This window comes from Lepidochelys kempii, chromosome 7 (assembly GCF_965140265.1).
Source record: "Lepidochelys kempii isolate rLepKem1 chromosome 7, rLepKem1.hap2, whole genome shotgun sequence".
In the NCBI taxonomy this organism is placed as follows: Eukaryota; Metazoa; Chordata; order Testudines; family Cheloniidae; genus Lepidochelys; species Lepidochelys kempii.
Genome location: NC_133262.1, coordinates 15697169 through 15717487, shown reverse-complemented (window position 1 = coordinate 15717487; position 20319 = coordinate 15697169). Strand labels below are relative to the sequence as shown.

Below are 20319 nucleotides of genomic sequence, written 5' to 3'. Positions count from 1 at the left end.
CCTAATCTACTACAAGGATGCTAACTGAGTTTTATTTTTATTTTATTTGTAGGGAGGAGGAGAAGACAGTGAGCCCTGTACATAGAGAAATAAATCTTGATAAGGTCATAGTTAAATATCACCATGGTCAGGTGAGCAATATGGACGGCATCACAATGGAATGTATAGCCCATGTAATGGATTTGGGGGCATAAGTGCTGCAGCACAAACATCACATGCGTGTGGAGGATGGGTCATTCTTTCTGTGGCTGTGGCCACATTACCTGGTTTTCATGGCATGGTCCCTGACAGTACTCGGTCAAACTTTCCAGTGTCTGGTTGATCAGTGCTACGTTTTTCTCATTTATATACAGACCAAGAAGCCCAAGTCCTCCAGTCGTGCTTCCACAGATACAGTCCAGAAACTGCAGAGTCTCACACACCAAGTTATAGTTAGTTTTGTTGTTTTGACAGCGTAGGAAGTTCTGTAGTTAAGTGTCAAAGAAGAAAAACAACAACATATAAAAAACTTTAGAGTGTAATATTTTACTAGATTCATTGGATTTAAGTTTACACCTTGTGCTGTCAATGCTAATTTTTAGTATAGTTGCATAACAGAAATGCCTCTCAGAAAAAGCTATCTTTTAGGATTTAAAGATAGCTTTGTTTCTTGTACAATTGTACAACTTCTTTCACTTTCTTTGAATGCACTGCTCTCGCTCACTTTCTCTCTCATGGCCTGCTGGCAATACAGTAATGTGTGATGTGCTAGAAGAGAATGCAGAATGTTGGATACACTTGATTCTATGGACCATACAGATCTAAGAAAACTGTCATTCATCATCATATTTCCCCCACAAACAATCAGAGAAGAATCTCTCTCCACACAAAAGACCATAGCTCAGTGGTTTGAGCATTGGCCTGCTAAACCCAGGGTTGTGAGTTCAATCCTTGAGGGGGCCATTTAGCGATTTGGGGCAAAAATTGGGGATTGCTCCTGCTTTGAGCAAGGGGTTGGACTAGATGACCTCCTGAGGTCCCTTCCAACCCTGATATTCTATGATTCTATGAGTGGAGAGAAAGCAATTCTCTAGTTCTGGGTTTCATATCACCATATGCAAGTGTCAAAGAGACACCTGACTGCAACTCCTGGAGAAAGGCAACTTCAAATATAATTTTCTCAGTTCCACTTCTTCCAATGTAATTATAGCTTGAAACTGTAGGAACAGTTCTTGCAACGACATGTCACATGTCGTTAACAGCATGGGTTAAATATGCTTGATCTTTTATGTATTCCAAGGCTTCCCCCTTGGAAATACTTGATTGAAGAGGATCAATTACTGAAAAATAATTTCCCAGTGACGCAACAGTATTTGTCAGTACATTCCCAGTGGCATTCTGTAAAGAGGAACTGACAACCCCACTGTTTTTTCCTAGAAGTTTCAGCATGACACTTCCCATCTAGCCTGCTTCTAATGAGTTATACAACACCTGACTTCAAAGGCCAACCTCCCCCACACCCCTGCAAAAAAGGTATTAGAGGAACAGAACGTATTGGACTTTGGAACACGCAAGGTCTCTTGTCTACAAGCTTGCAGAGCACTGTTGCCAACTGACTTCTTCTAGTGATTGTCTAATGACTTTCTTTTTAAGGCAAAGAGACTGAAATGTTGCCAGATTCAATAGAAGGCTAAGCTAAAAAGGAAAGCACTGAAGATGAATGAGGATTAAAAGTGACAATGATTCAGTGTACTTCACCTGATTGCTCATTTAATATCTTGACTTTTGATTAGTTTTCCAGGCAGTGAAAAAAGGTTGGAGGCTACAGAGATCAGAGCTTCCAAAAAGAAAAAAAAAGCAGCTCTGAAACAAATACTTCCACTGGCAGGAAAATCTCTCAGGGGAAGGGGATTTAATCCTTCCATTTTCTAGAAGCTGCGAATAGCATTAGAATGTCTCTACAGGATTTTTAGCCCAGAGACAGCAAGAGTAATAGGAACAAAAGAGAAAACAATATATGATTATACAGGTTGAATGCAAACTTATGGAAGACTAAACTCCTATGGCCATAGTGGCATATTGCCTGATCAAGAAATCTCCACTGAAGTCTCAGTCAAGCTATAGGCCAAGGTCTTTAACCTAGGAGCTAAAATAGGTGGCAGAATACAAGTAGTGGGGGACACAACTCTTGGGTTAGTGAAGATGTTAACAGAAACTGTTAGACAGTAAGGATGAGACTAGGCTCAAGTCCACAGGACTACGCAGCTAGAAAAGGCTATGAGAGAGACCCAGAATCATTTGCAGAACACTTAGAAAACCAAAGGACAACGACCACAACAACAAAAAAGAAAAAAAGAATATTCTTTCTGTCAGGCTACCTGAAGATATGGACAGCAAAGATCTGGTCTTCTTCAGAGACATGGATCCAAACCACCTTAAAAATTTACTCATGAACATTTAACACAGAATAAACACACTAGATAACTTGGTCCATGGCAGGAAGCCAAAAGCAAAAATAATTAAATCCCACAACTACCAAGGCCAGCAGGGAATGCCGCAAGCCATGCAGAAGATGGGCACCTTTAAATATTAGAAGAGGGGATTTCTATGTTCCTCTGGGAATTCAACAGCAATGGATCTTGTTTTTCCATCTTACCCCTCATCACTCCTCTCCCAGAACTAACCACTGAAGGCTTACCTAGTTCTACAACTGGATGTTTGGTCTTAATTGATTTTATTACACATTTTATGCAGCATCATTTACACCAGTTTTGGAACAGATATCTAGATAGAGATGGGTAGCTGCAATGTGGATTGGCTAAGCTGTGTCTGCATGGAATTGCCTCTAAACATCTCATAAATGTATACCAGGATGTCAGAGATCTTGTTTGTAAATACAGATCTCTTAATCAAGATGGGACCTGACCTGGAGAAACAGTAAAAAAGCCAAGCTCAGCTATTTTCAGAGTATTGGGGTGAGAATTATTCCCTCTGAGCTAGGATGAATAAAGCCCGTTGCACACTGAGGGCACCATAGCTTTTGAAGCTTCCAAATTTAGGGCAATCTCCAGGATGTGTGTATACACACATAGCAGCTGATCTCTGAAGGACAAACTTCATAATGGGAAAATACAGAAGGAAAAAGACTATTCCTAGGAAAGGCACCCTTTGAAATGAGTCTTCTCTGCTAGCAATCAGATCTGAAAGTCGCAGTTCTTCATGTGATACAGACAACTGCTTTCAATCTATCAAATAAAAGTTAATCCTAATATACACCTATAAAATCCCTCATGGTAGCGGTTCTCTACTTGCTTTACCTGTAAAGGGTTAAAAAGTCTAACTGCATGCATAGGTAAAAGGAAGTGAGTGGGCACCTGGCCAAATGAGCCAATGGGAAGGCTAGAACTTTTTAAAATTGAAACAAGACTCCCCTTTTGTCTGTCTAGCAATAGTCCAAGTTCCAGACGTATTTTGTTTCTTTTTGTTTTTAATACAATTTACCTTTTGAGAACAGGATTGGGTTTTTGTGTCCTAAGAGGTTTGTGCATATGTTGTTTAATTAGCTGGTGGTAACAGCTGATTTCCTTTGTTTTCTTCCCCGAAGAGGGGGGTGAAAGGGCTTGAAGGTACCATACAGGGAAGAATTCCCAAGTGCGCCTTCCTGGGTTTAAAGGGATTTTATTTGCACGTGGGTGGTGGCAGCATCTACCCACCCAAGGTCCGAAAAAAACTGTAACCTTGGGAGTTTAATACCAGCCTGGAGTGGCCAGTATTAATGTTTAGAATTGTTGTGGGCCCCCATCTTCTGCACTGAAAGTACCAGAGTGGGGAATCAGCCTTGACAGCCTCCTAGATACGCTCTAGGAATTATTCAGGGGAAGTTCGATGACCTGTCGTATATAAGAGATCAGACTAGATGATCACAATGGTGCCTTATTGCTTTTGGAACCTATGAATCTATATGCTCTTGTAGCATCTTATTGTTCAAATTTATTGCATTACTATCCTGCAGCATGTGTAACTTATAATGAATAATCAGTTCCTATGGTATGCCTCCTAGGATTCGGAATGAGTAAGAAAATAAAGATATTGGGGGGAAAACATGATTATTCCTGCTTTTTGTGAAAAAGCAACATTCAATCTATGGACTCAGACCCTCTCTGAGTGTGGCTCTCCAGAGAAAACAATTAACGCAATATTTAAATCTCACAGGAGAGAAACACCTGACTTGGTAACAGGAAAATGGATAGGGGTAATAATATATTTCCCTCAATATGATGTTTCTATACCTATCTGCTGAAATCTAAAGATTGTATATGATGATAGATCAGCCTGTCTGCACAGAAGCAAAGGATTCTTCCCTTTCCTTAATGGGCCACCAACCCTGGTGATCTTCACTTTTGAGAGTATGCCCATTTCTTTTGTTTATAGTCAGAAGTTTCCTGAATGATTTTTTTGTTTATATTGTCACTGTGTTCATCTTATGAAAGTAATTATAAGTAGCAGTTTTATGCAGGATGAGAAAATATAGGAAAGACGTATGAAGGAAATTCCACTGACTTCCACCTTCCCTCCATAATGTGGGCCATGATAATTGTATCTAGCATGTTATGTAATCTTTCAATAAAGAATCTTTGCCCAAAAAAAACACCAAAAAACAGGGGGAGGAGGGTGATGGGATGGCTTAATAGGGGACACTTACAATATAGGGATATGGGAAGTAGTTAAAACATCTTTACATTTTCAACTTCAGCAAAAATATATAAATTAACAGATGCACAGGATATAGCAGGGACTCCTCACTGCTGAGCTACCCTTACAATAAAATTGAATGATACAGTCTTGATCTTGAGCCAAAGACAGATTACAGACTGCCTACAGTCAGCTCAGCAATTCAAAGCTATTCCAACTTTGTTTAAAAGGCAGAGCTCTTATAACTGGCACAGTGATATACCAAAAAGAACTGGTCTAATTGGAAATCTAGAGTAAATCTTAGAAGTGTGTCAATAACTTTGGAGTGCAGAAAGAAAAATGGAGAGAAATGAGAAGTAATCCAAAGCATGCCACAGGCAACCAAGTCCTGCAGGGTCTTAAATGGATAGCAAGGCCATGCTAAATATATATTCAATTAATAGTTCCTCCCTCATTGTTGTGAATAGAACAATACAGATGGATTCAATAGATGTACCTTCAAGAGTGTACAAGTGGAAGAGACTAAATATAGACAATTTGGTGCAATCTGCAATTTTATTTCAGAAACTAGGAGTAGACTGATAAGTGACTGAGCAGCGTTGGGATCCCATAGATCATTTTGCAAGGGTTTCCTCCTAATTTGAAGAGCATACTCTTCTATAGAGCCTTACAGCAATGCATCATCTTAAGTCACAAAGGATGACAACAACAACAGCAGCAGTGACTCGCAAGTTCCTATATTTGCTCATCGTCAAATGAGCACTCAATTGTTAAGGGCTTGTAAAAATGTTTGGTAGATACCTGCTGGATGTAAAGCTGTAAGTATTAAAACTCAAAGGCTCCATGCAAATTGATTTATGGCAAACTGGAAGACACGAGATCCTTGTTACTCTTCCTGTAAAGAGCCATCCAGCTGGCAATATTAGTAGGGAGTCACGTTATGGCCTTCTGTCAATATTCTATATTTGTGACAGTTCTTAAAGCTAGACCAGCATAAACTACCCCTTTGGGACCATGGGAGAAAGGGGACTATTGGGGCAGCTAACAAGTAATAGGATTATATTTGAAATAGTGCTTTTCTCACCTCTAATTTAATTCCCTCTCCTGTAGCAGAATGCAACAACCTGCTGCTCATGGAATTCAATTGTTCAGGATGGTGAGCAGTGTAGGCAGCACCATCCAAAAAGTTTCTGTATTGGCTCACAGTCAATTTCTCTTCGATAGCTTTAAGTGCCTAGTGGAAGACTGTAGCACAAAAGAGATCCTGTGTGTGGGCTGGATTATTACCCCATAAAACTGCCACCCTACTTATCCCCAAGGATGCTAAAGGTATGAAAATTGTTTTACAAGACAAAGCTGGAGTAGTCTGGGGAAAAAATAAGAAACAGCCCAGCATATAAGTAGCCACTATAATTACAAAATGTTCAAGGATAGCAGGCTCACATCACAGAATATTAACAAACAGATTTGATTTAAAATATTGCCAGCAACCAGGCATTCAAGTTCAACGGAATTGATTCGGCAGGTCTAAAAAGCACTCGTGCAAGGTCTTACAGTTCTAGAATAGAGAATAATAATAATGCAATTAAGGCAATTATTCCTCCTTTATGAAGACAATTAGTATATACTATACCCTGATTTACATTCAATTCTAAGCCACTAGCTGTAGTAATGCTGAACAAGAATCATGTTAATTACAGTCAGTCAATCTGTAAACAAGAACCATCTCTCTGTAGGACTAGATGCACTGGATAAGATTACTAAGGTACACATTTCAGACCCACTCCAGCTAATTACTCAGTCACATGCTCAACTTTAAGCGCATGAATAATTCCATTGGAGTCAATGAGATTACTCAAATACTGAAAATTAAGCACATGCTTGAGTAATATGCTGGATCGGGGTTTCAATAGTCTAATTGCTCTCCTGGATGCACATCTCCCCATTACATTTCTCCCGCCTCTCATAAAAAGAGCAATAAACCCTGACCTAGAATCAGTGCTTGCTCTGTTTAAATACATATTCTAAATTTTACACAAGATGGTTATTTTTTGAATGAATTTCAAGGCTGCTGTTCCTTAAACCAGTGAATGTTGGACACTAGGAGTTGGGGCCAGGACAGAGCCAGGGAGAGAGGAGAAAGTGCCTTCTCGCCATAGGTGGCGGCCATGGACAGACTTCATTGCAGCACAGTTTGTGTCAAGCAATCCACAAAACAGCCCGTTGGTTGGGATTTGAAAGAGACTAGGACATGCATGGTTCTCTTAGGTCAACTGAGGCTGTCCTGGGAAAGTGGCACAGACTAGAGAGGTTGATGTGATAACAATGACTTAACTCAACATGCACATCTGCCTATGGTACCTGCAGATCCCGGTTGTGGTTTTCACAGAGTAGCTGTAAGAAACGAAGAATGGGCTGCATTATTGTAATCACAGCGCTCATTTCCAAGTCATCTTTGTTCTTGTCTGGTGCAGGCTGGGCTCCATCCGCAGCTGAATAATGGTCATCAGGATCAGCGTCCCGCCTGTACGTATTATAAGCCTTTCTTGTAGCAGCAGAGGCCTCTAGCAACTGATCCCGGACCTCCTCTGTAATTTGGGTTGTGGGCTCTTTCACTAGAATACATGAGAATGGAACATATGAAAGACCTTCCACCTGGTAATCTGAACAAAAGAATTAGGGAAAAAAAATCCATTCACACATTTCCTATTAAAGTTTGGCACCCAGACCAGCTAACCATCTTCAGATCCTTTTCAACAAGTATATTTAGTACAATGCAAGAGGCTGGGGTTAGCATGATAGCCTGTTACCCTTTTCACACTTTTCAACAAATCACAGTGAAGTTTTTAATCCTTATATTAGCCTGTTAGGGAACAGGTCACAAGCGTATAACACCATTAGGAGTTTTAGAAGACCTGTTGTGTAAGAAGCTATTTTTCCAGTCCTGGGCTACTGTTAGAAAGGCACTGACCATAACCTACAGGGTCATTACTATCAATCAGATTTAGGCACCATCTCAGGCTAGACAAGTTGGAAGAGTCCCATCTCAAATACATTTAATCATTTCAATAGTACAATCTCACAAATGGATGGAGAGAGAATGCTGCTCTTGAAATCCCAAGGCAGGATGTCACTGATCTCTTAACTTTGCTCTGTGGATCAGAGCATTACTGCATCAGTCACAAGGAGTTCAATAAAGACAGTGCCTTGCTCCCATGTCACTTTTCAAAGCAAAAAATTGGAGATTTACCTCTTTTCCTAACTGGTGCATCTCTGTCTGAGTCCTCATCTTTCTTTTTATTTCCCAAGTCACTGGTGTTTACTGTGACTGTAGCCTTGATTTCTTGTTGTGCCACCTTCATGCGGTCATAGAAAACCTTAAAGAACTTTTCAGATTTCTTATCTTCTGTTAGTCGGCAGAAGAACGAATGCTACCAAAGAAATGGAACAAGTATATATTTTATACAGAGACTTGAGACAAGAAATTATTTCACCTGCCCTTATATCCTGTGCACTATGGATTGAAGGACTAAAAATTTAACTAGCTTTCAGCACAGACAGAACCCTAGAGGAACGAAGACTAGATCTTCTAGTTAAGGAGTCCAAGAATGTATCTCAGTTACATTAGCTTTGTTATTAATATTTCCAAATATACTTTTAAAAAAGATAGTGCAATTGATCATGTTATCCCCTGTACATTTATATGGCACACTTCTCCTTGTACCTTCCAGGTAAGCACAATGGGATATCTTTATACATATTTGGGTCTCAGCTCATAGAAGCCAAACATTAGCAATGAAATATACAGATAACACTATGCTTCCTGCTCTCCCTGTTGAGTCAAAATGATCATGACTCATAGGTTTAACATTCAACACTAATCTCAGATCCCTAAAATGTACAAACAGGACAAAGGTTTTTTTTTCTCCCCAATTTGGAGTTTCTGTGCTTCGACCTGTCTGCTGCAGACCGATTTAAAATAGATTATATATATATAACATAACTTTAGAAGCAACAAAAAAGTTCAAAGTATTAACCAGTTTTTAATATTTGTTGTTCATGTGTTTTTCTGTCCATACATGTAGACGGACAATTTTTTCCCTGAGACTGAGAATGCAAATCATATACAGCTCACAAGGTGCCAACACAGTGAGTGATCAGACAATTTCTGATGAAAGGTTACATAAATCAGGATCAGAGCTTACACACGACTGGAGGATGAACTTGTAAGTGGGTCACCTTATGCAGGAGTATTATGAAATTAGTTAGCATTCTGTAGCGGCTCATGATCCAAAAGCTTCCCTTGATGAATAGGGACGAAGTCCAATTTATTGAAAAGACAAATTAAAAATGGGAATGGCAATATATCTTGCATGCTGCTCTGAGAAACAGACTACACAAGGCAATCCTTGGAACATCTGTCTTTGATCACTCCCTCTCTGGCAGTTCTGGTTAGAACAGTAGCAGAGGGACTTACTTTGAAAGACGAATAATGTTACCTCTTTGATTACCGTGGGAGTGCTACTATTGAAACCCGGTGGCTGATACCTACATGAGACCCCAGGAAATTTGGAGCAGTCTCTACCAAACCAGGAAGGCCTTAATTTCCTCTAGTTGGAGGGAATTAGTTGGCCGAGAAAAAACAGAACAAAGTAATTTTAAAAATGGATAAAACAACAAAACCACCTCCACAAAATCTTAGTTTACCAGGCAGATTTTATACTCAACTATAACCAATAGGTCTGTCAAATAATTGCTAGAAGGGGACAAATAAGAAACTAAGATAATATTGACTTCATTACACTGAATTAATCTACCAGGAATACAGGACAATACAGACCATCCCACACAGAAGCAAACCTCTGGGAGAAATTGTGAACTACATTCTGAAAACCAGTTAAACCAGTTGCCACAGACAATTAACTTCAGTAACACATAGGAATGTTTTTAACCTACAGATAATTTTTTTTAAAAGCCATTTATGGAGAAGCTAGTCAAGGACTGAGCTGGGGTTTTCTTTTTTAAAATGCTGTCCTTGAGCATACGCATAGTATATTACAGTATATACTGGTGTTAAACACCTCTGTTAGACAGGCTTTGCTTTGAAAGTATTGTTTCCCTTCTTTACATATGTCCATTCAGATTTGGTGTTAAGTGCCAAGAGGCTGAATAGAAATTTGAACACCTAATTAGTAGCAGTAACTTTGCTGGGGATAGGGTTTAACTTATCTAAAATATGAAGGGAGGACTAGGGATGGGGACAGGAAGTGGAAAGTTGCAGAACCATTACCACAGTGTCTTAGGCTGAGTAACCGGACATAAACAAAGGGAAAGATGAACAGCCAATTTTAAAACTTGGGGCTGCACATGGAAAAATCAGGTAACCACAGGGTCTGGTCTTAGGTTCCATCCTATTTAAGATGTATTCCCTTTCCAGATCATTAGCAAACAGCTCAACATGTTCATGATATTTGCAAATTACATTATTATAGAAGGTGTTAAGTATAAGTAAGTCAAGATTAATCAACAGGCCCCTAAAGAGATTAGAAATAGGGGGGAAATGGAGATTCAGCCTGGAAAAAAGCATGCTAATCTCTCTGGGGAAAAAATATTCAAAGAAAGATCCTAGGTACTCAATGGCAGGGAGAAACATGGAAAGCAGTAATGATGAGAAAGTCTATAAGTGATGGTGAGCAGAGGATTTGATACAAGTGACCACCACACTTCTAGTATCTAGTGACATTGAGAGGTACACATTGTTCCAGAGGCACTGTGATGAGCCCAGGGTCAGCATGTGAATTGTTTTGGGATCCTTTGGAATGGCAAGATTTATACATATTTTGATATTATTTCTGAATGTGCTGTTTTTGATAGGAACAGCATTAATTGACACATGAACCCAAATGATATTTCCAGAATGATTCACTGACCAAAAGCCATTTATTAAATGTTAAGTTAAAGACTTTAAAGCTACCCCTTCCCTGCCCTCCACTGGACATATACCTAGACTGTGTGTTTAAAAGAAGAGGTATTTATGTAGATAACATTAATTTTAGATGGGGTATTTTAGACTAACCAATCAGATTGGTCTGCTTGATGTGACCAGTTAAAATGATAATGAAGAGCTGCCTCACAATGATTTTTGGACTTGTCCAAGATACAAAGAATACTATACCTTAGTCTTGATTATTTGGACTGTAAACTCTTGAAGCAGGCACTGTCTCTTACTAGGTGTCTGTAGGTGCCTAGCACAGAAGAACTTTGATCTTTGTTGGGGGCTCTACTTGCTACTTTAATACAAATAAGCAAGAATCAGACCTAGAAAATACTAATGAAATTTTAAAAGCAATAAAAGTATCAGTTTTAGAAAGGGTGACTGTTGCCTACAAAATTTGTTTGAGGAATAAGAGTTTCTGCCTCTCACGCTGGTGTTTCGTGTTAGTTGATTGCATGTAGAAAGCACCTTCTACTTCAGAAAAAGCCTCTTCAACACAAAGGAGCGATGAAGGAAAAGTTTCTTCTCTGTAAACTGCATGGTAAGTATTTTGCATGTTGGTAATGGTTATTTGCTGACAGATTCCGAAGTGTTGCTTTTTTTCTTCGGGTGCTTTAACAGACTTTCCATTGCATGTCAGAGAAAAACTAGCCAAGTGAACATTTCCAATAAAGCATTTTTTGCATGTCATGGGTGCGTTTAATGGCTGTCACAAAATGATTGGTTCTATCTACGATAGAATACCTATCACCTTCACACATGAGTCAACCCCAAGCCAGCTGAGCTACCAAGATTCTGTATTTTAAGAGGTGTGATTTTGCAAGTTGTGCTGGAGCAGGTAGTTGTAGGTGATAATTTTAACAGAGAGAATCTAAAACTCGTTCACAGAAGTTTGGGACCATATATGTTAGAAAGTTAACATTGTTATGGAAACACCTCTGAAAGAAATGAAGGTTTCCTTCAGGTGATACAGAGCACCAGGATTCTGACTTGCAAACAGGACTGACTGACTGTTGGCTAGACAAATGCATTCAGGCACAATGCTCTGAGATAAGAAACAATGAATTGTCACCCTGAGGGTCATAAAAGCGCCAATAGCTTTGGCTGTGATGGGATCCATCTGTGTTTTCTCCAGCCAAGGTGAGGGAAAGTTTAGCCCTGGTTGCCCAACTTAGGGCCACATAGGCAACTTGCTGTGAGCCCAAGGGCTGCATTTAATTTGCATAAATGGGAACGAACTGCACCCAACCTCATCTATGATAGGACTGGACAGCACACAAACTACAGTTCTCAGCATGTAACAGTCCACCTTGAGCAGTCAGCCAGACTATTCAGCATGAGACAGGATTTTAAAGTTGGGACCTGTAGACTCTTGCATATTGATTGAAAAATAGGGTGGGTAGCTGTGATCCACAGTATGGAGCTCAGTGGACTGTACTGTATTATTGCCTTCCTCATTAAAAGGGAGCGTATTCCAGTAGGATATTCTGGAACTCCGGGGACAAAGTGGGAATGAGAAGCTCAGTCACAATTGGTAACCTGGACGCTTATGTCAGGATGACCCATGTCTGCACAAGTGTAACACATGGTAGATTATTTAGGCAGTCCACACATCTGCAGAAACGTGAGCTCACTGGGTCCATATCACCCCCGGCCTGTGCTGTTCACATGCCCAACTATCAAAGGGCAGAGCAGCTGGCACCTGCTGGATTTCAAAAACCGTAACAGTACAACTACATTAGACTTCCTTTGTGAGATTTTTCTTGACTCATATCTACATTCGCACCCCGCCTGCTGTTTAGGAATTCCATTACTGTATCTTATATTGGCAGGTGACTGTCTTGTAGCATTTGGCACCTAGATCTTAAGGTGATGAGCACATCTGAATGGCTGAGACAAGCAGGTTTCAGAGTAGCAGCCGTGTTAGTCTGTATTCGCAAAAAGAAAAGGAGTACTTGTGGCACCTTGGAGACTAACAAATTTATTTGAGCATAAGCTTTTGTGAGCAACAAGCAGCTGTGCATTTGAGTTTGACCTTAGAGTGCCCCTTTCATATCAACCCACCTCTCTCTCATATTGATGAAAGCTCCTCATCCTGTCCCATTTTAAGATAGGCTCTGTTTGCTTCCCTTGACACTTCCTCCTTCTGTCCATTTCTAGCAGGGGTCCCCATCAATTGGTTGGTTTTATTTCAAATTTCAACTAGGCTTTTTAAAAAGCACATTTGCTGTTTTTAACCATGTTGCACAAGCATCCCAAGCCCTTCAGTAGGAGCAGCTCCTTAAAAAATAAAATATTCAAGCCAAGCATGTTGCAAGAATATGCTCCATCACAAGGATTGGGTCTGTTACCAAACCTGCATATTGACACTGGATCAGCTGTCCGTTTTTGCAGAATTCAGTGATGATCAGACAGTATTCTGTTTCATAATAGTCATTTGCCATCAAATAAGAAATATCATCTGACACAAGGGTGGTGGGTCATGTGGTTTGATTCATGAATGTTGGATTCAGTAAACAGGCTTAGAAGCACATTTACATCAGTGAAATGCAACATCCCCAAAATGCAGCCACTCATGGCCAAACAATTAATTGAATCATGACTCCTTTCTGACACCAAAGGCAACCTGATTGTGATTAACTGCTATAGCCACAGAATGAATAAGAAACCCAGCACATTTATATACTGCGTACATTTAACATCCACAACGTGAGCTATTCAGCTGCACCACACAAGACAATGGAGAGACTTTCCTTTAAGCATTTGCCACAAACCATTCATAATTAATTTTCAAAGTTTATTGAGCCAAGTGAAAAGTTAGACACACACAAGGAGAAGGAAAATCCCATTTTTCCCCCTGTATGGTTTGAAGGTAAAGGTTTTCACAAGTCCAAACTCCTGCAGTGAACTGAGGAAAATCTGCATTTCCGCAGTAGATGGTTTCCATACAGGTATCAGAGCTGAGCAAGCCACACAGAACACAGCAACTTTCAGCTGTCTCCATGGTATACTGCACTTTGACACATAGCAAGGGGCTGAGTTAGTTTCAAGGGGATTGGAAAGGAGAGGAATTCAGCACAGGTCACCGTCCTTATTCAAAGAGAATCAGCCTGATAGATTCGTCTGAAACTAATGCAAATAGTCTACATAAAACGGTCACAGGGGAAAGTGTTCCATAAATCTTTGCTAAAATCTGTGAAATCTTTGCTAAAAGCATAGTTTCTCCTTGCGTTTGCGAGCCACTAACCCCTCTTCAAGAAGAAACAAGGAACCCACTGACCAAATAGGAACCTACCTTCACTTTTACCCTATTAGTGGAAATTATATTTGGTGAAAATAGGCTTGGATTACATAGCTACTGAATAGTTTAACACTGAATGGGTTAAAAGAACAGTGGTTCCCCTCCCCCCACACAACTATCTATAGAATGTTCTATCAAACATTTTGCAGGCGAAAGGGACTAAAGCCACATCCAAATGACTTAACATACTAGCACAATAGGATCCTGCCTGGCTCATGACTTCCCCTCCTAGGTGCTACTGGAGTACAAATAATTCATAGGATTTTAAGACCAGAAGCGTCCATTATATCATCTAGTTTAACCACCTGTATAACACAGGCCATTACATGGGTAACTGTGTGAAATGTACTGAGCCCAATAATTCGTATTTGGCTGAAGTATAACTTCCAGAAAGGAATCCAATATTGACCTGACAACCAACATCAAGAGATGGAGAATCCACCACTTGCCTTGGTAGTTTGTTTCAGTGGTTAATCACACGCTCTGTTAAAAAAATTGTGCCTAATTTCTAATTTGAATTTGTCTGGCTTCAGCTTCCAGCAACTGGATTTTTGTTGTACCTTTCTCTGCTCCATTAAAGAACCCTTGATACTTGGTATCTTCTCCCCAAGGAAGTACTTATACACTAAGTCTCCTCTCAATTTTCTTTTTGATAAACTAAACCAACTGAGCTCTTTAGTCTTTCACTATAAAGCATTTTCTTCCACCCTCTAATAGTTTTTGTGGCTCTTTTTTGCACCCTCTCCAATTTTTTACCATTCTTTTTAAAATGTGGACATCAGAATTGAATAATAATAATAAAAAAAAACACTCAGAATGATTCACCTAGTGTGTAACAAGCCAACAACTAAAACCGAACAACCCAACCCCACTCTCCTCCCCACAACTCTCACAACTTCATAGGTTGATTCAATATCAGGGACCTTGAAGAGAGGAGAAACTTAGATGCATCTTAGGGCCTGATGGATTTTCTGGAATTTAACAGTACAAAATGCAGCTGGCCAAAATGGAAGAAGCTTAGACAGATGGAATTACAGAGCTAGGGTAACTGCAACAGTGTTTACAAGTGGTTCTTAATAGGTTTCATGCCTCAGCAATGGGTAGCAAGCACGTTAGTTAACAATTTAAACCAACTATCTGCCCTTTGCAGACTACCCAAGAATCACATGGCAGGTTGTAAACTTTACTGACTGATGTCTTATTTTAGAGCCAACAGAAGAACTACAGCATCACAAAGGGAAGTAAAGACTCAGTCAACTTAAACATAATAACCTGCTTAACTACATGTGGGCCTGTGCACACTGAATCAGCACAAAGGATTGCCAAGTGGAAAAACCTAGAATGCCAGGGACCAGCTGAAGGCAGTTTGTGTCTGGTTCTCACTTTTCAAAGGCTTATCAGGTTTTGCTCACGTCTTTATGTGTGTGTTTGTCACTCTTTCTGGGAACACATTAATCTATTCAGTTAACTGTTAACCAGACTTGCCCTAAAGTCACAGCTGTTCGTATTGTTAACCAAGAAACTGGAAAGATGAACATTCGTGCTTCTCACATCAAATAGTTTGGCTTCTGTTCCTAGACTTGATAATTATAGGTTCTATTATATGCTCTGTTTGCACGCTCATGTAGTAAGAGGTATAATCAAAACCTTTATAACAAACACTGTATGCAAAGTGTGTCGGTTCAAACTCACTCTCCTTTCTGAAGGAAGGGTGATCGGATTTAAGAAAGCCATGGGTGAAGATCCAAATGAGGCAGTGTCTTTGGCATTAAAAGGACAGAATATTTTCTGGACCACACCCTTAAAGTACAGTTTTGACAGTCCTCCTCAGGTAAACTTATAAACTCCAGGAAATCCCATTAGTTAGTAGAGTGAGAATCTCTCAGGAAAACATGAGTCATGGTTTAACCACCACCAAACAGTTAATTTAAAGTAAACCTGGCAAAAACTCAAAGGCTTATGTTGAGCTGGTAAAAACTAATTCTCCCCTCCATATAGAGCTAAATGTCAATCAATGAAGATGAGTTTCATAAGAAATTGTTCAACAATGAACTTGACTAAACAGGGATGTTTCCAAAAGGAAAGTCCCTTCAGCTACTGAGAAAAAGATGACCTCTCTGGCCTGGAACCAGCAGATCTTTTACTCCCAATGTCAGAGAGAAATGACTATGGGAAAGTTAGCTTCTCTTGGTTATCCCTGGTGGGCTACCACTATGATAGGGTGACCAGACAGCAAGTGTGAAAAATCAGGACAAGGGGTGGGGGGTAATGGGAGCCTATATAAGAAAAAGACTCAAAATCGGGACTGTTCCTATAAAATTGGGACATCTTGTCACCCTACACTATGAACTATTATGAAACTCCTGCACTAGTTTTATGAAGGTGTACTTGCAAAAAAGCTCACCCCTACCTCATCTAGCCAGACCGTACTTCAAGGCAGCTTTTAAAAATAAACTGCAAAGCTAACATAAGCACTGAGTCTAGTACAGAAACAAACCCTTTATGCTCCCCCTAGCCAGGCTGCAAGGGGTTTCAGCACAGAAGAAAGTTAACTTAAAAAAAAAAAATTCTGATACTTCTAAGAAATCCTTTGGTATTTCCTTGTCTGCTAAAATTCCATCATTCTGTGTCCTTAGTAATACCGTTAGTCCCATGGAACCTAAAATTTGTTAGTTAAAGTATTTCTGAGTTGAACATGTTCTGCAGCCTGAATTAAGCCCATAAGGAATATCTGCTGAATGCCCCAACAAGCCATTTTTCAGTGTCGCTTTACACTTCACCTTTAACCACTGCAAGTGCAGAGGGAACACCATCACAGTACAATCCTAGCTACATATTCTGCAAACACTCACGCACACGGAGAGCACACTTATATTATTGATGCTCCCCTGTAGGGCTATACTCTGAACTGGAAACATTGTGCCCTAACAAATCTGATTAAGGAGACTCTTGGGGACGGACCTAACTGCTTAGTGACAGAGCCCCGTAACAGTATTCTTCCCCCACAAACAATACAATGAAAACAGGTGGGAGAGCTAAGCCACTTGTTTCTGGAAGAGCCCTTGTATTAGACACACATTCCCAAATGCGGGATTTAAAAGCCTGATGATCTCCAATTTAAACTGGCAAATAATTCACAAGAGACACTAAAGTAAAGAGAAGCAAAGGGGCAACGAGGTGAACCGAGATGACGGGGAAGCCAACAAGGCAACAATGGTGACTCATCGGTAGGCATGTGCCTGTTCAGTTTGGGGGGTAAAATTCCTGAAAACATGGAGCAGATGGCTCTAAAAGCGTGGGAGACTTGGGGCTCTGACTTGTTGTTGACACAGGGCTTTTAATTGAGTTCCTCTCCACACGCATAAGAGCGTGCACCCATGCACACAACAGGTCACATATGTGATCCATGTAAAGCTCTTGTATGGAAAAGCATGCATCCCACTTCCTTAGAGAGCCATGAGGAGGTGTGAGAAACATGGAAGTCCACAGACTCCAAAGAAGGTGTAAGATCTTCTTGAGAGACAGGGAAATTAAAGAAAACCATAGCAACAAGTCAGTCCACCTACCCAACCACCCACCCACCACCAGTTTCATTTGCTGACGCACTTCAAAAACAAGCTGGCTCCTACCAGCTCTGGAAGGTGAGCAAGCCCTGAGAGCTCATTAAATTCCCTTCTCAGCTACTCTTGTATGCCTGCAGCTAGTGAGCAAGTAGGATATAAATAGAAGTTATATAACATCTCTTTGTTGATTCCTGTGCTTACCAAAAAAAAAAAAAAAAAAAACCCACCCAACAACCCTGCAGCATGACCTTGTTTTTCTGAATAGCTTGCCTCTGTCTGCTTGCTGAGGACTTTAATCCTGTTAGGGATCATCCTAGAAGTTTAAACAGGATATAGATTTCACAGACAGAGAAATACAGACAATATATTAAGCATTAGTGAGTTATTTTCTATATTCCTTATAATTTTAGAATGACATCTACTGACTGTTTAACTGACCCAGGGCTTCTCCAAGTAAGATATATGAGAACATGCAGTTCTAAATAATACAGTATATAGATCTACAGAGATCATACCATGGTGAAGAGATTTAACATTCAGACTCTGATATAGTTCCCTGTCCTCATTTTTCACTCATATAAATGCTATATTACAAAGGGCCAGTGATGCGAGGCTCCAGCAAGCTGCTGTCTTGATTACTGTTGCTTGATTACTTGCAAAACACAATATATCAATAACAGAGTGGAAAGAGTTCACAGGTTCAATACTCTCTTCCATTACTACACTGCCTTCTTACCCACCCTGTTCACAACCTGAGCACTCCTCTCTGGTAGCTTTATCTCGTCCAGCGAAAAAGAAATTATTTTAATCAAACAAGACCAGCTATTCGATCTCCAGTTCCCAGCACAATAATGTTATCAGTTATCATTTATACTATAGTGGTGTCTTAAGGCCCAGTGTGATAGATGGTATGTGTACAGACACACATACATACTTATACATATATGATAGTCCCTGCCCCAGAGAGCTTGCACTGAAAAATCTCCTTGCCCACATGATAATCAGGGATATGTTGCAACGTGTTGACTTATTGACGATTTACAGTGTGACCAGATCAACTGGGATACATCCTGCAACATTTACACAGTACATAGATCATTAATATAGTACCCAATGGCATAAGAGACGTATTACAGACAAAGAAGAGGACAAGACGGCTGCCCGAGAGAGATTACAATTGATGACAAGGATGTTTGCAGAGAATTATGCTACCTCTCTTTGTAGGGAAAGTTTTGAAGCAGCAGTTTTGTTTGGAGCATCACCAACGCTAACTTTGACATTCTTTGGAGTACTGTACCTGGGAAAAGTTTCTAATAATTTCATGATGAAAGATGCAGATGACCAGCCCGTACACTGTTGGACAATAACACAGGATGATTGTATTAGTTTTCTAAACAGATGTTACATCTGTCTTGAGAATATTACTTTTCAGATTTAACCCTATACCAAAAAAATATTGGTTATTGATTTCTATAAATACCCCCACATGCACATTTTATTTACACGCACACAAATGCGAAGCCAAATGTACAGCACACATATGAAGAAAGAAAAACAGTTTTTCTACAGTTCAAGCATTAGGGATCCTGAACGGTTGGTCAGAAAGAAAAATTTGACAATTCCTACTTGCAAGAGCTTAGTGGCCCAGAAAGCATTTGTAGTGGTCCACCGACACACTTCATCTGAGAACTTTCAAGACACTGGACCACAAAGCAGTTGGTATCACCCAGATATTTTGTGTGTGCAGATACAAAACTATTCAACATTCAACTACAATAGTAGCTTTTAAACACATGAAATACATCTTCCATATTTTAATAAACTGGACAATGCCCATTTTTAAAAAATCCACATCACTCTGATTAGTACTCCTGAGTCAGGAGGTACAGAACAGGTGGCTGCTGGGGGTAGCAAAATATTAAGGGGCAGCAAACTAGTCACTGTGGACTGGGAAGGGATGGCAGTTTGCTAGCTTGCCTAAGGCACTAGAAACCCTAGAAAGGTCCTGATTTTGCCTATCCCTTCACTGCCTGATCTCTGACCAATTTTCAGGGTTAATTTCAAATCACCTGGTGTGCACTCTGAAGCAAGGTTGACCTCAATTCTGCAACCAAGGCATCTGGCTCCTGCAGCGTTCCAGTGCGGCTGTCTAGAGATTCTACCACTACTTCAAGTACATTTAGATGAGGGAATTTTTCATTAACGTATATATGAAAGATTAACCTTATAAATAGGTTACTAAACTCAACTTTGCACTACCACTTGATTTTGTACATTTCAATGTGCCGCAGAATTTTATATTGAAAAGAAACAGTAATTATGATAGCTGTGAAGCGGAGGGTTTTGACAGTTGGGTAGGACACAGTTGGAGGTTCTGGTACTAAGGAAAGTGAAGGGAGGGGAGTGGTTTAGTAGCACAGAGTAAGTAGATTTCTGACATTTCATTTCAAAGTTATTCATCCCAGTGGGAGGAATGGTGCAGTTCACATCTCTCGGAGTTACTGTTTCAGGTTGTCTGCAGACTCAGGGACCACACCTGTTTATGTCTGCAAGGGGCACTGCCAATATCTCACTGACCACTAGAGTTAGCGATCTGAAAGGAGCTACGACTCTCCACCCAACAAATGCTATTGATAGCTAGGATGCCCATATCCTTTTGGGTATAGATTTAGCAGCCCTGGTTGGCTGCTGTCCTGAGAAGGCAGATTAGAACTGAAGGAGCAATAGACTGGAAAGGCAATGTAGTAGATCAGAATGGTGTATTTTTAAATGGTATGCCTCCTAGCTTA

General features: G+C 40.1%; 1 protein-coding gene across 2 annotated transcripts in view; it reads right to left on the bottom strand.

Moving 5' to 3' along the window:
• ITPR1 (inositol 1,4,5-trisphosphate receptor type 1) overlaps positions 1 to 20319 on the bottom strand; it is a 247403-nt gene that overhangs the window by 57029 nt on the left and 170055 nt on the right. For both annotated transcript variants that reach the window (XM_073351182.1, XM_073351183.1), the window contains 3 exons: positions 7922 to 8102; positions 7033 to 7286; positions 264 to 464 (listed from right to left, as the gene is read on the bottom strand). In XM_073351182.1, coding sequence (XP_073207283.1) covers positions 264 to 464; positions 7033 to 7286; positions 7922 to 8102 — 636 coding nt within the window. The remainder of the gene's footprint in view (positions 1 to 263; positions 465 to 7032; positions 7287 to 7921; positions 8103 to 20319) is intronic.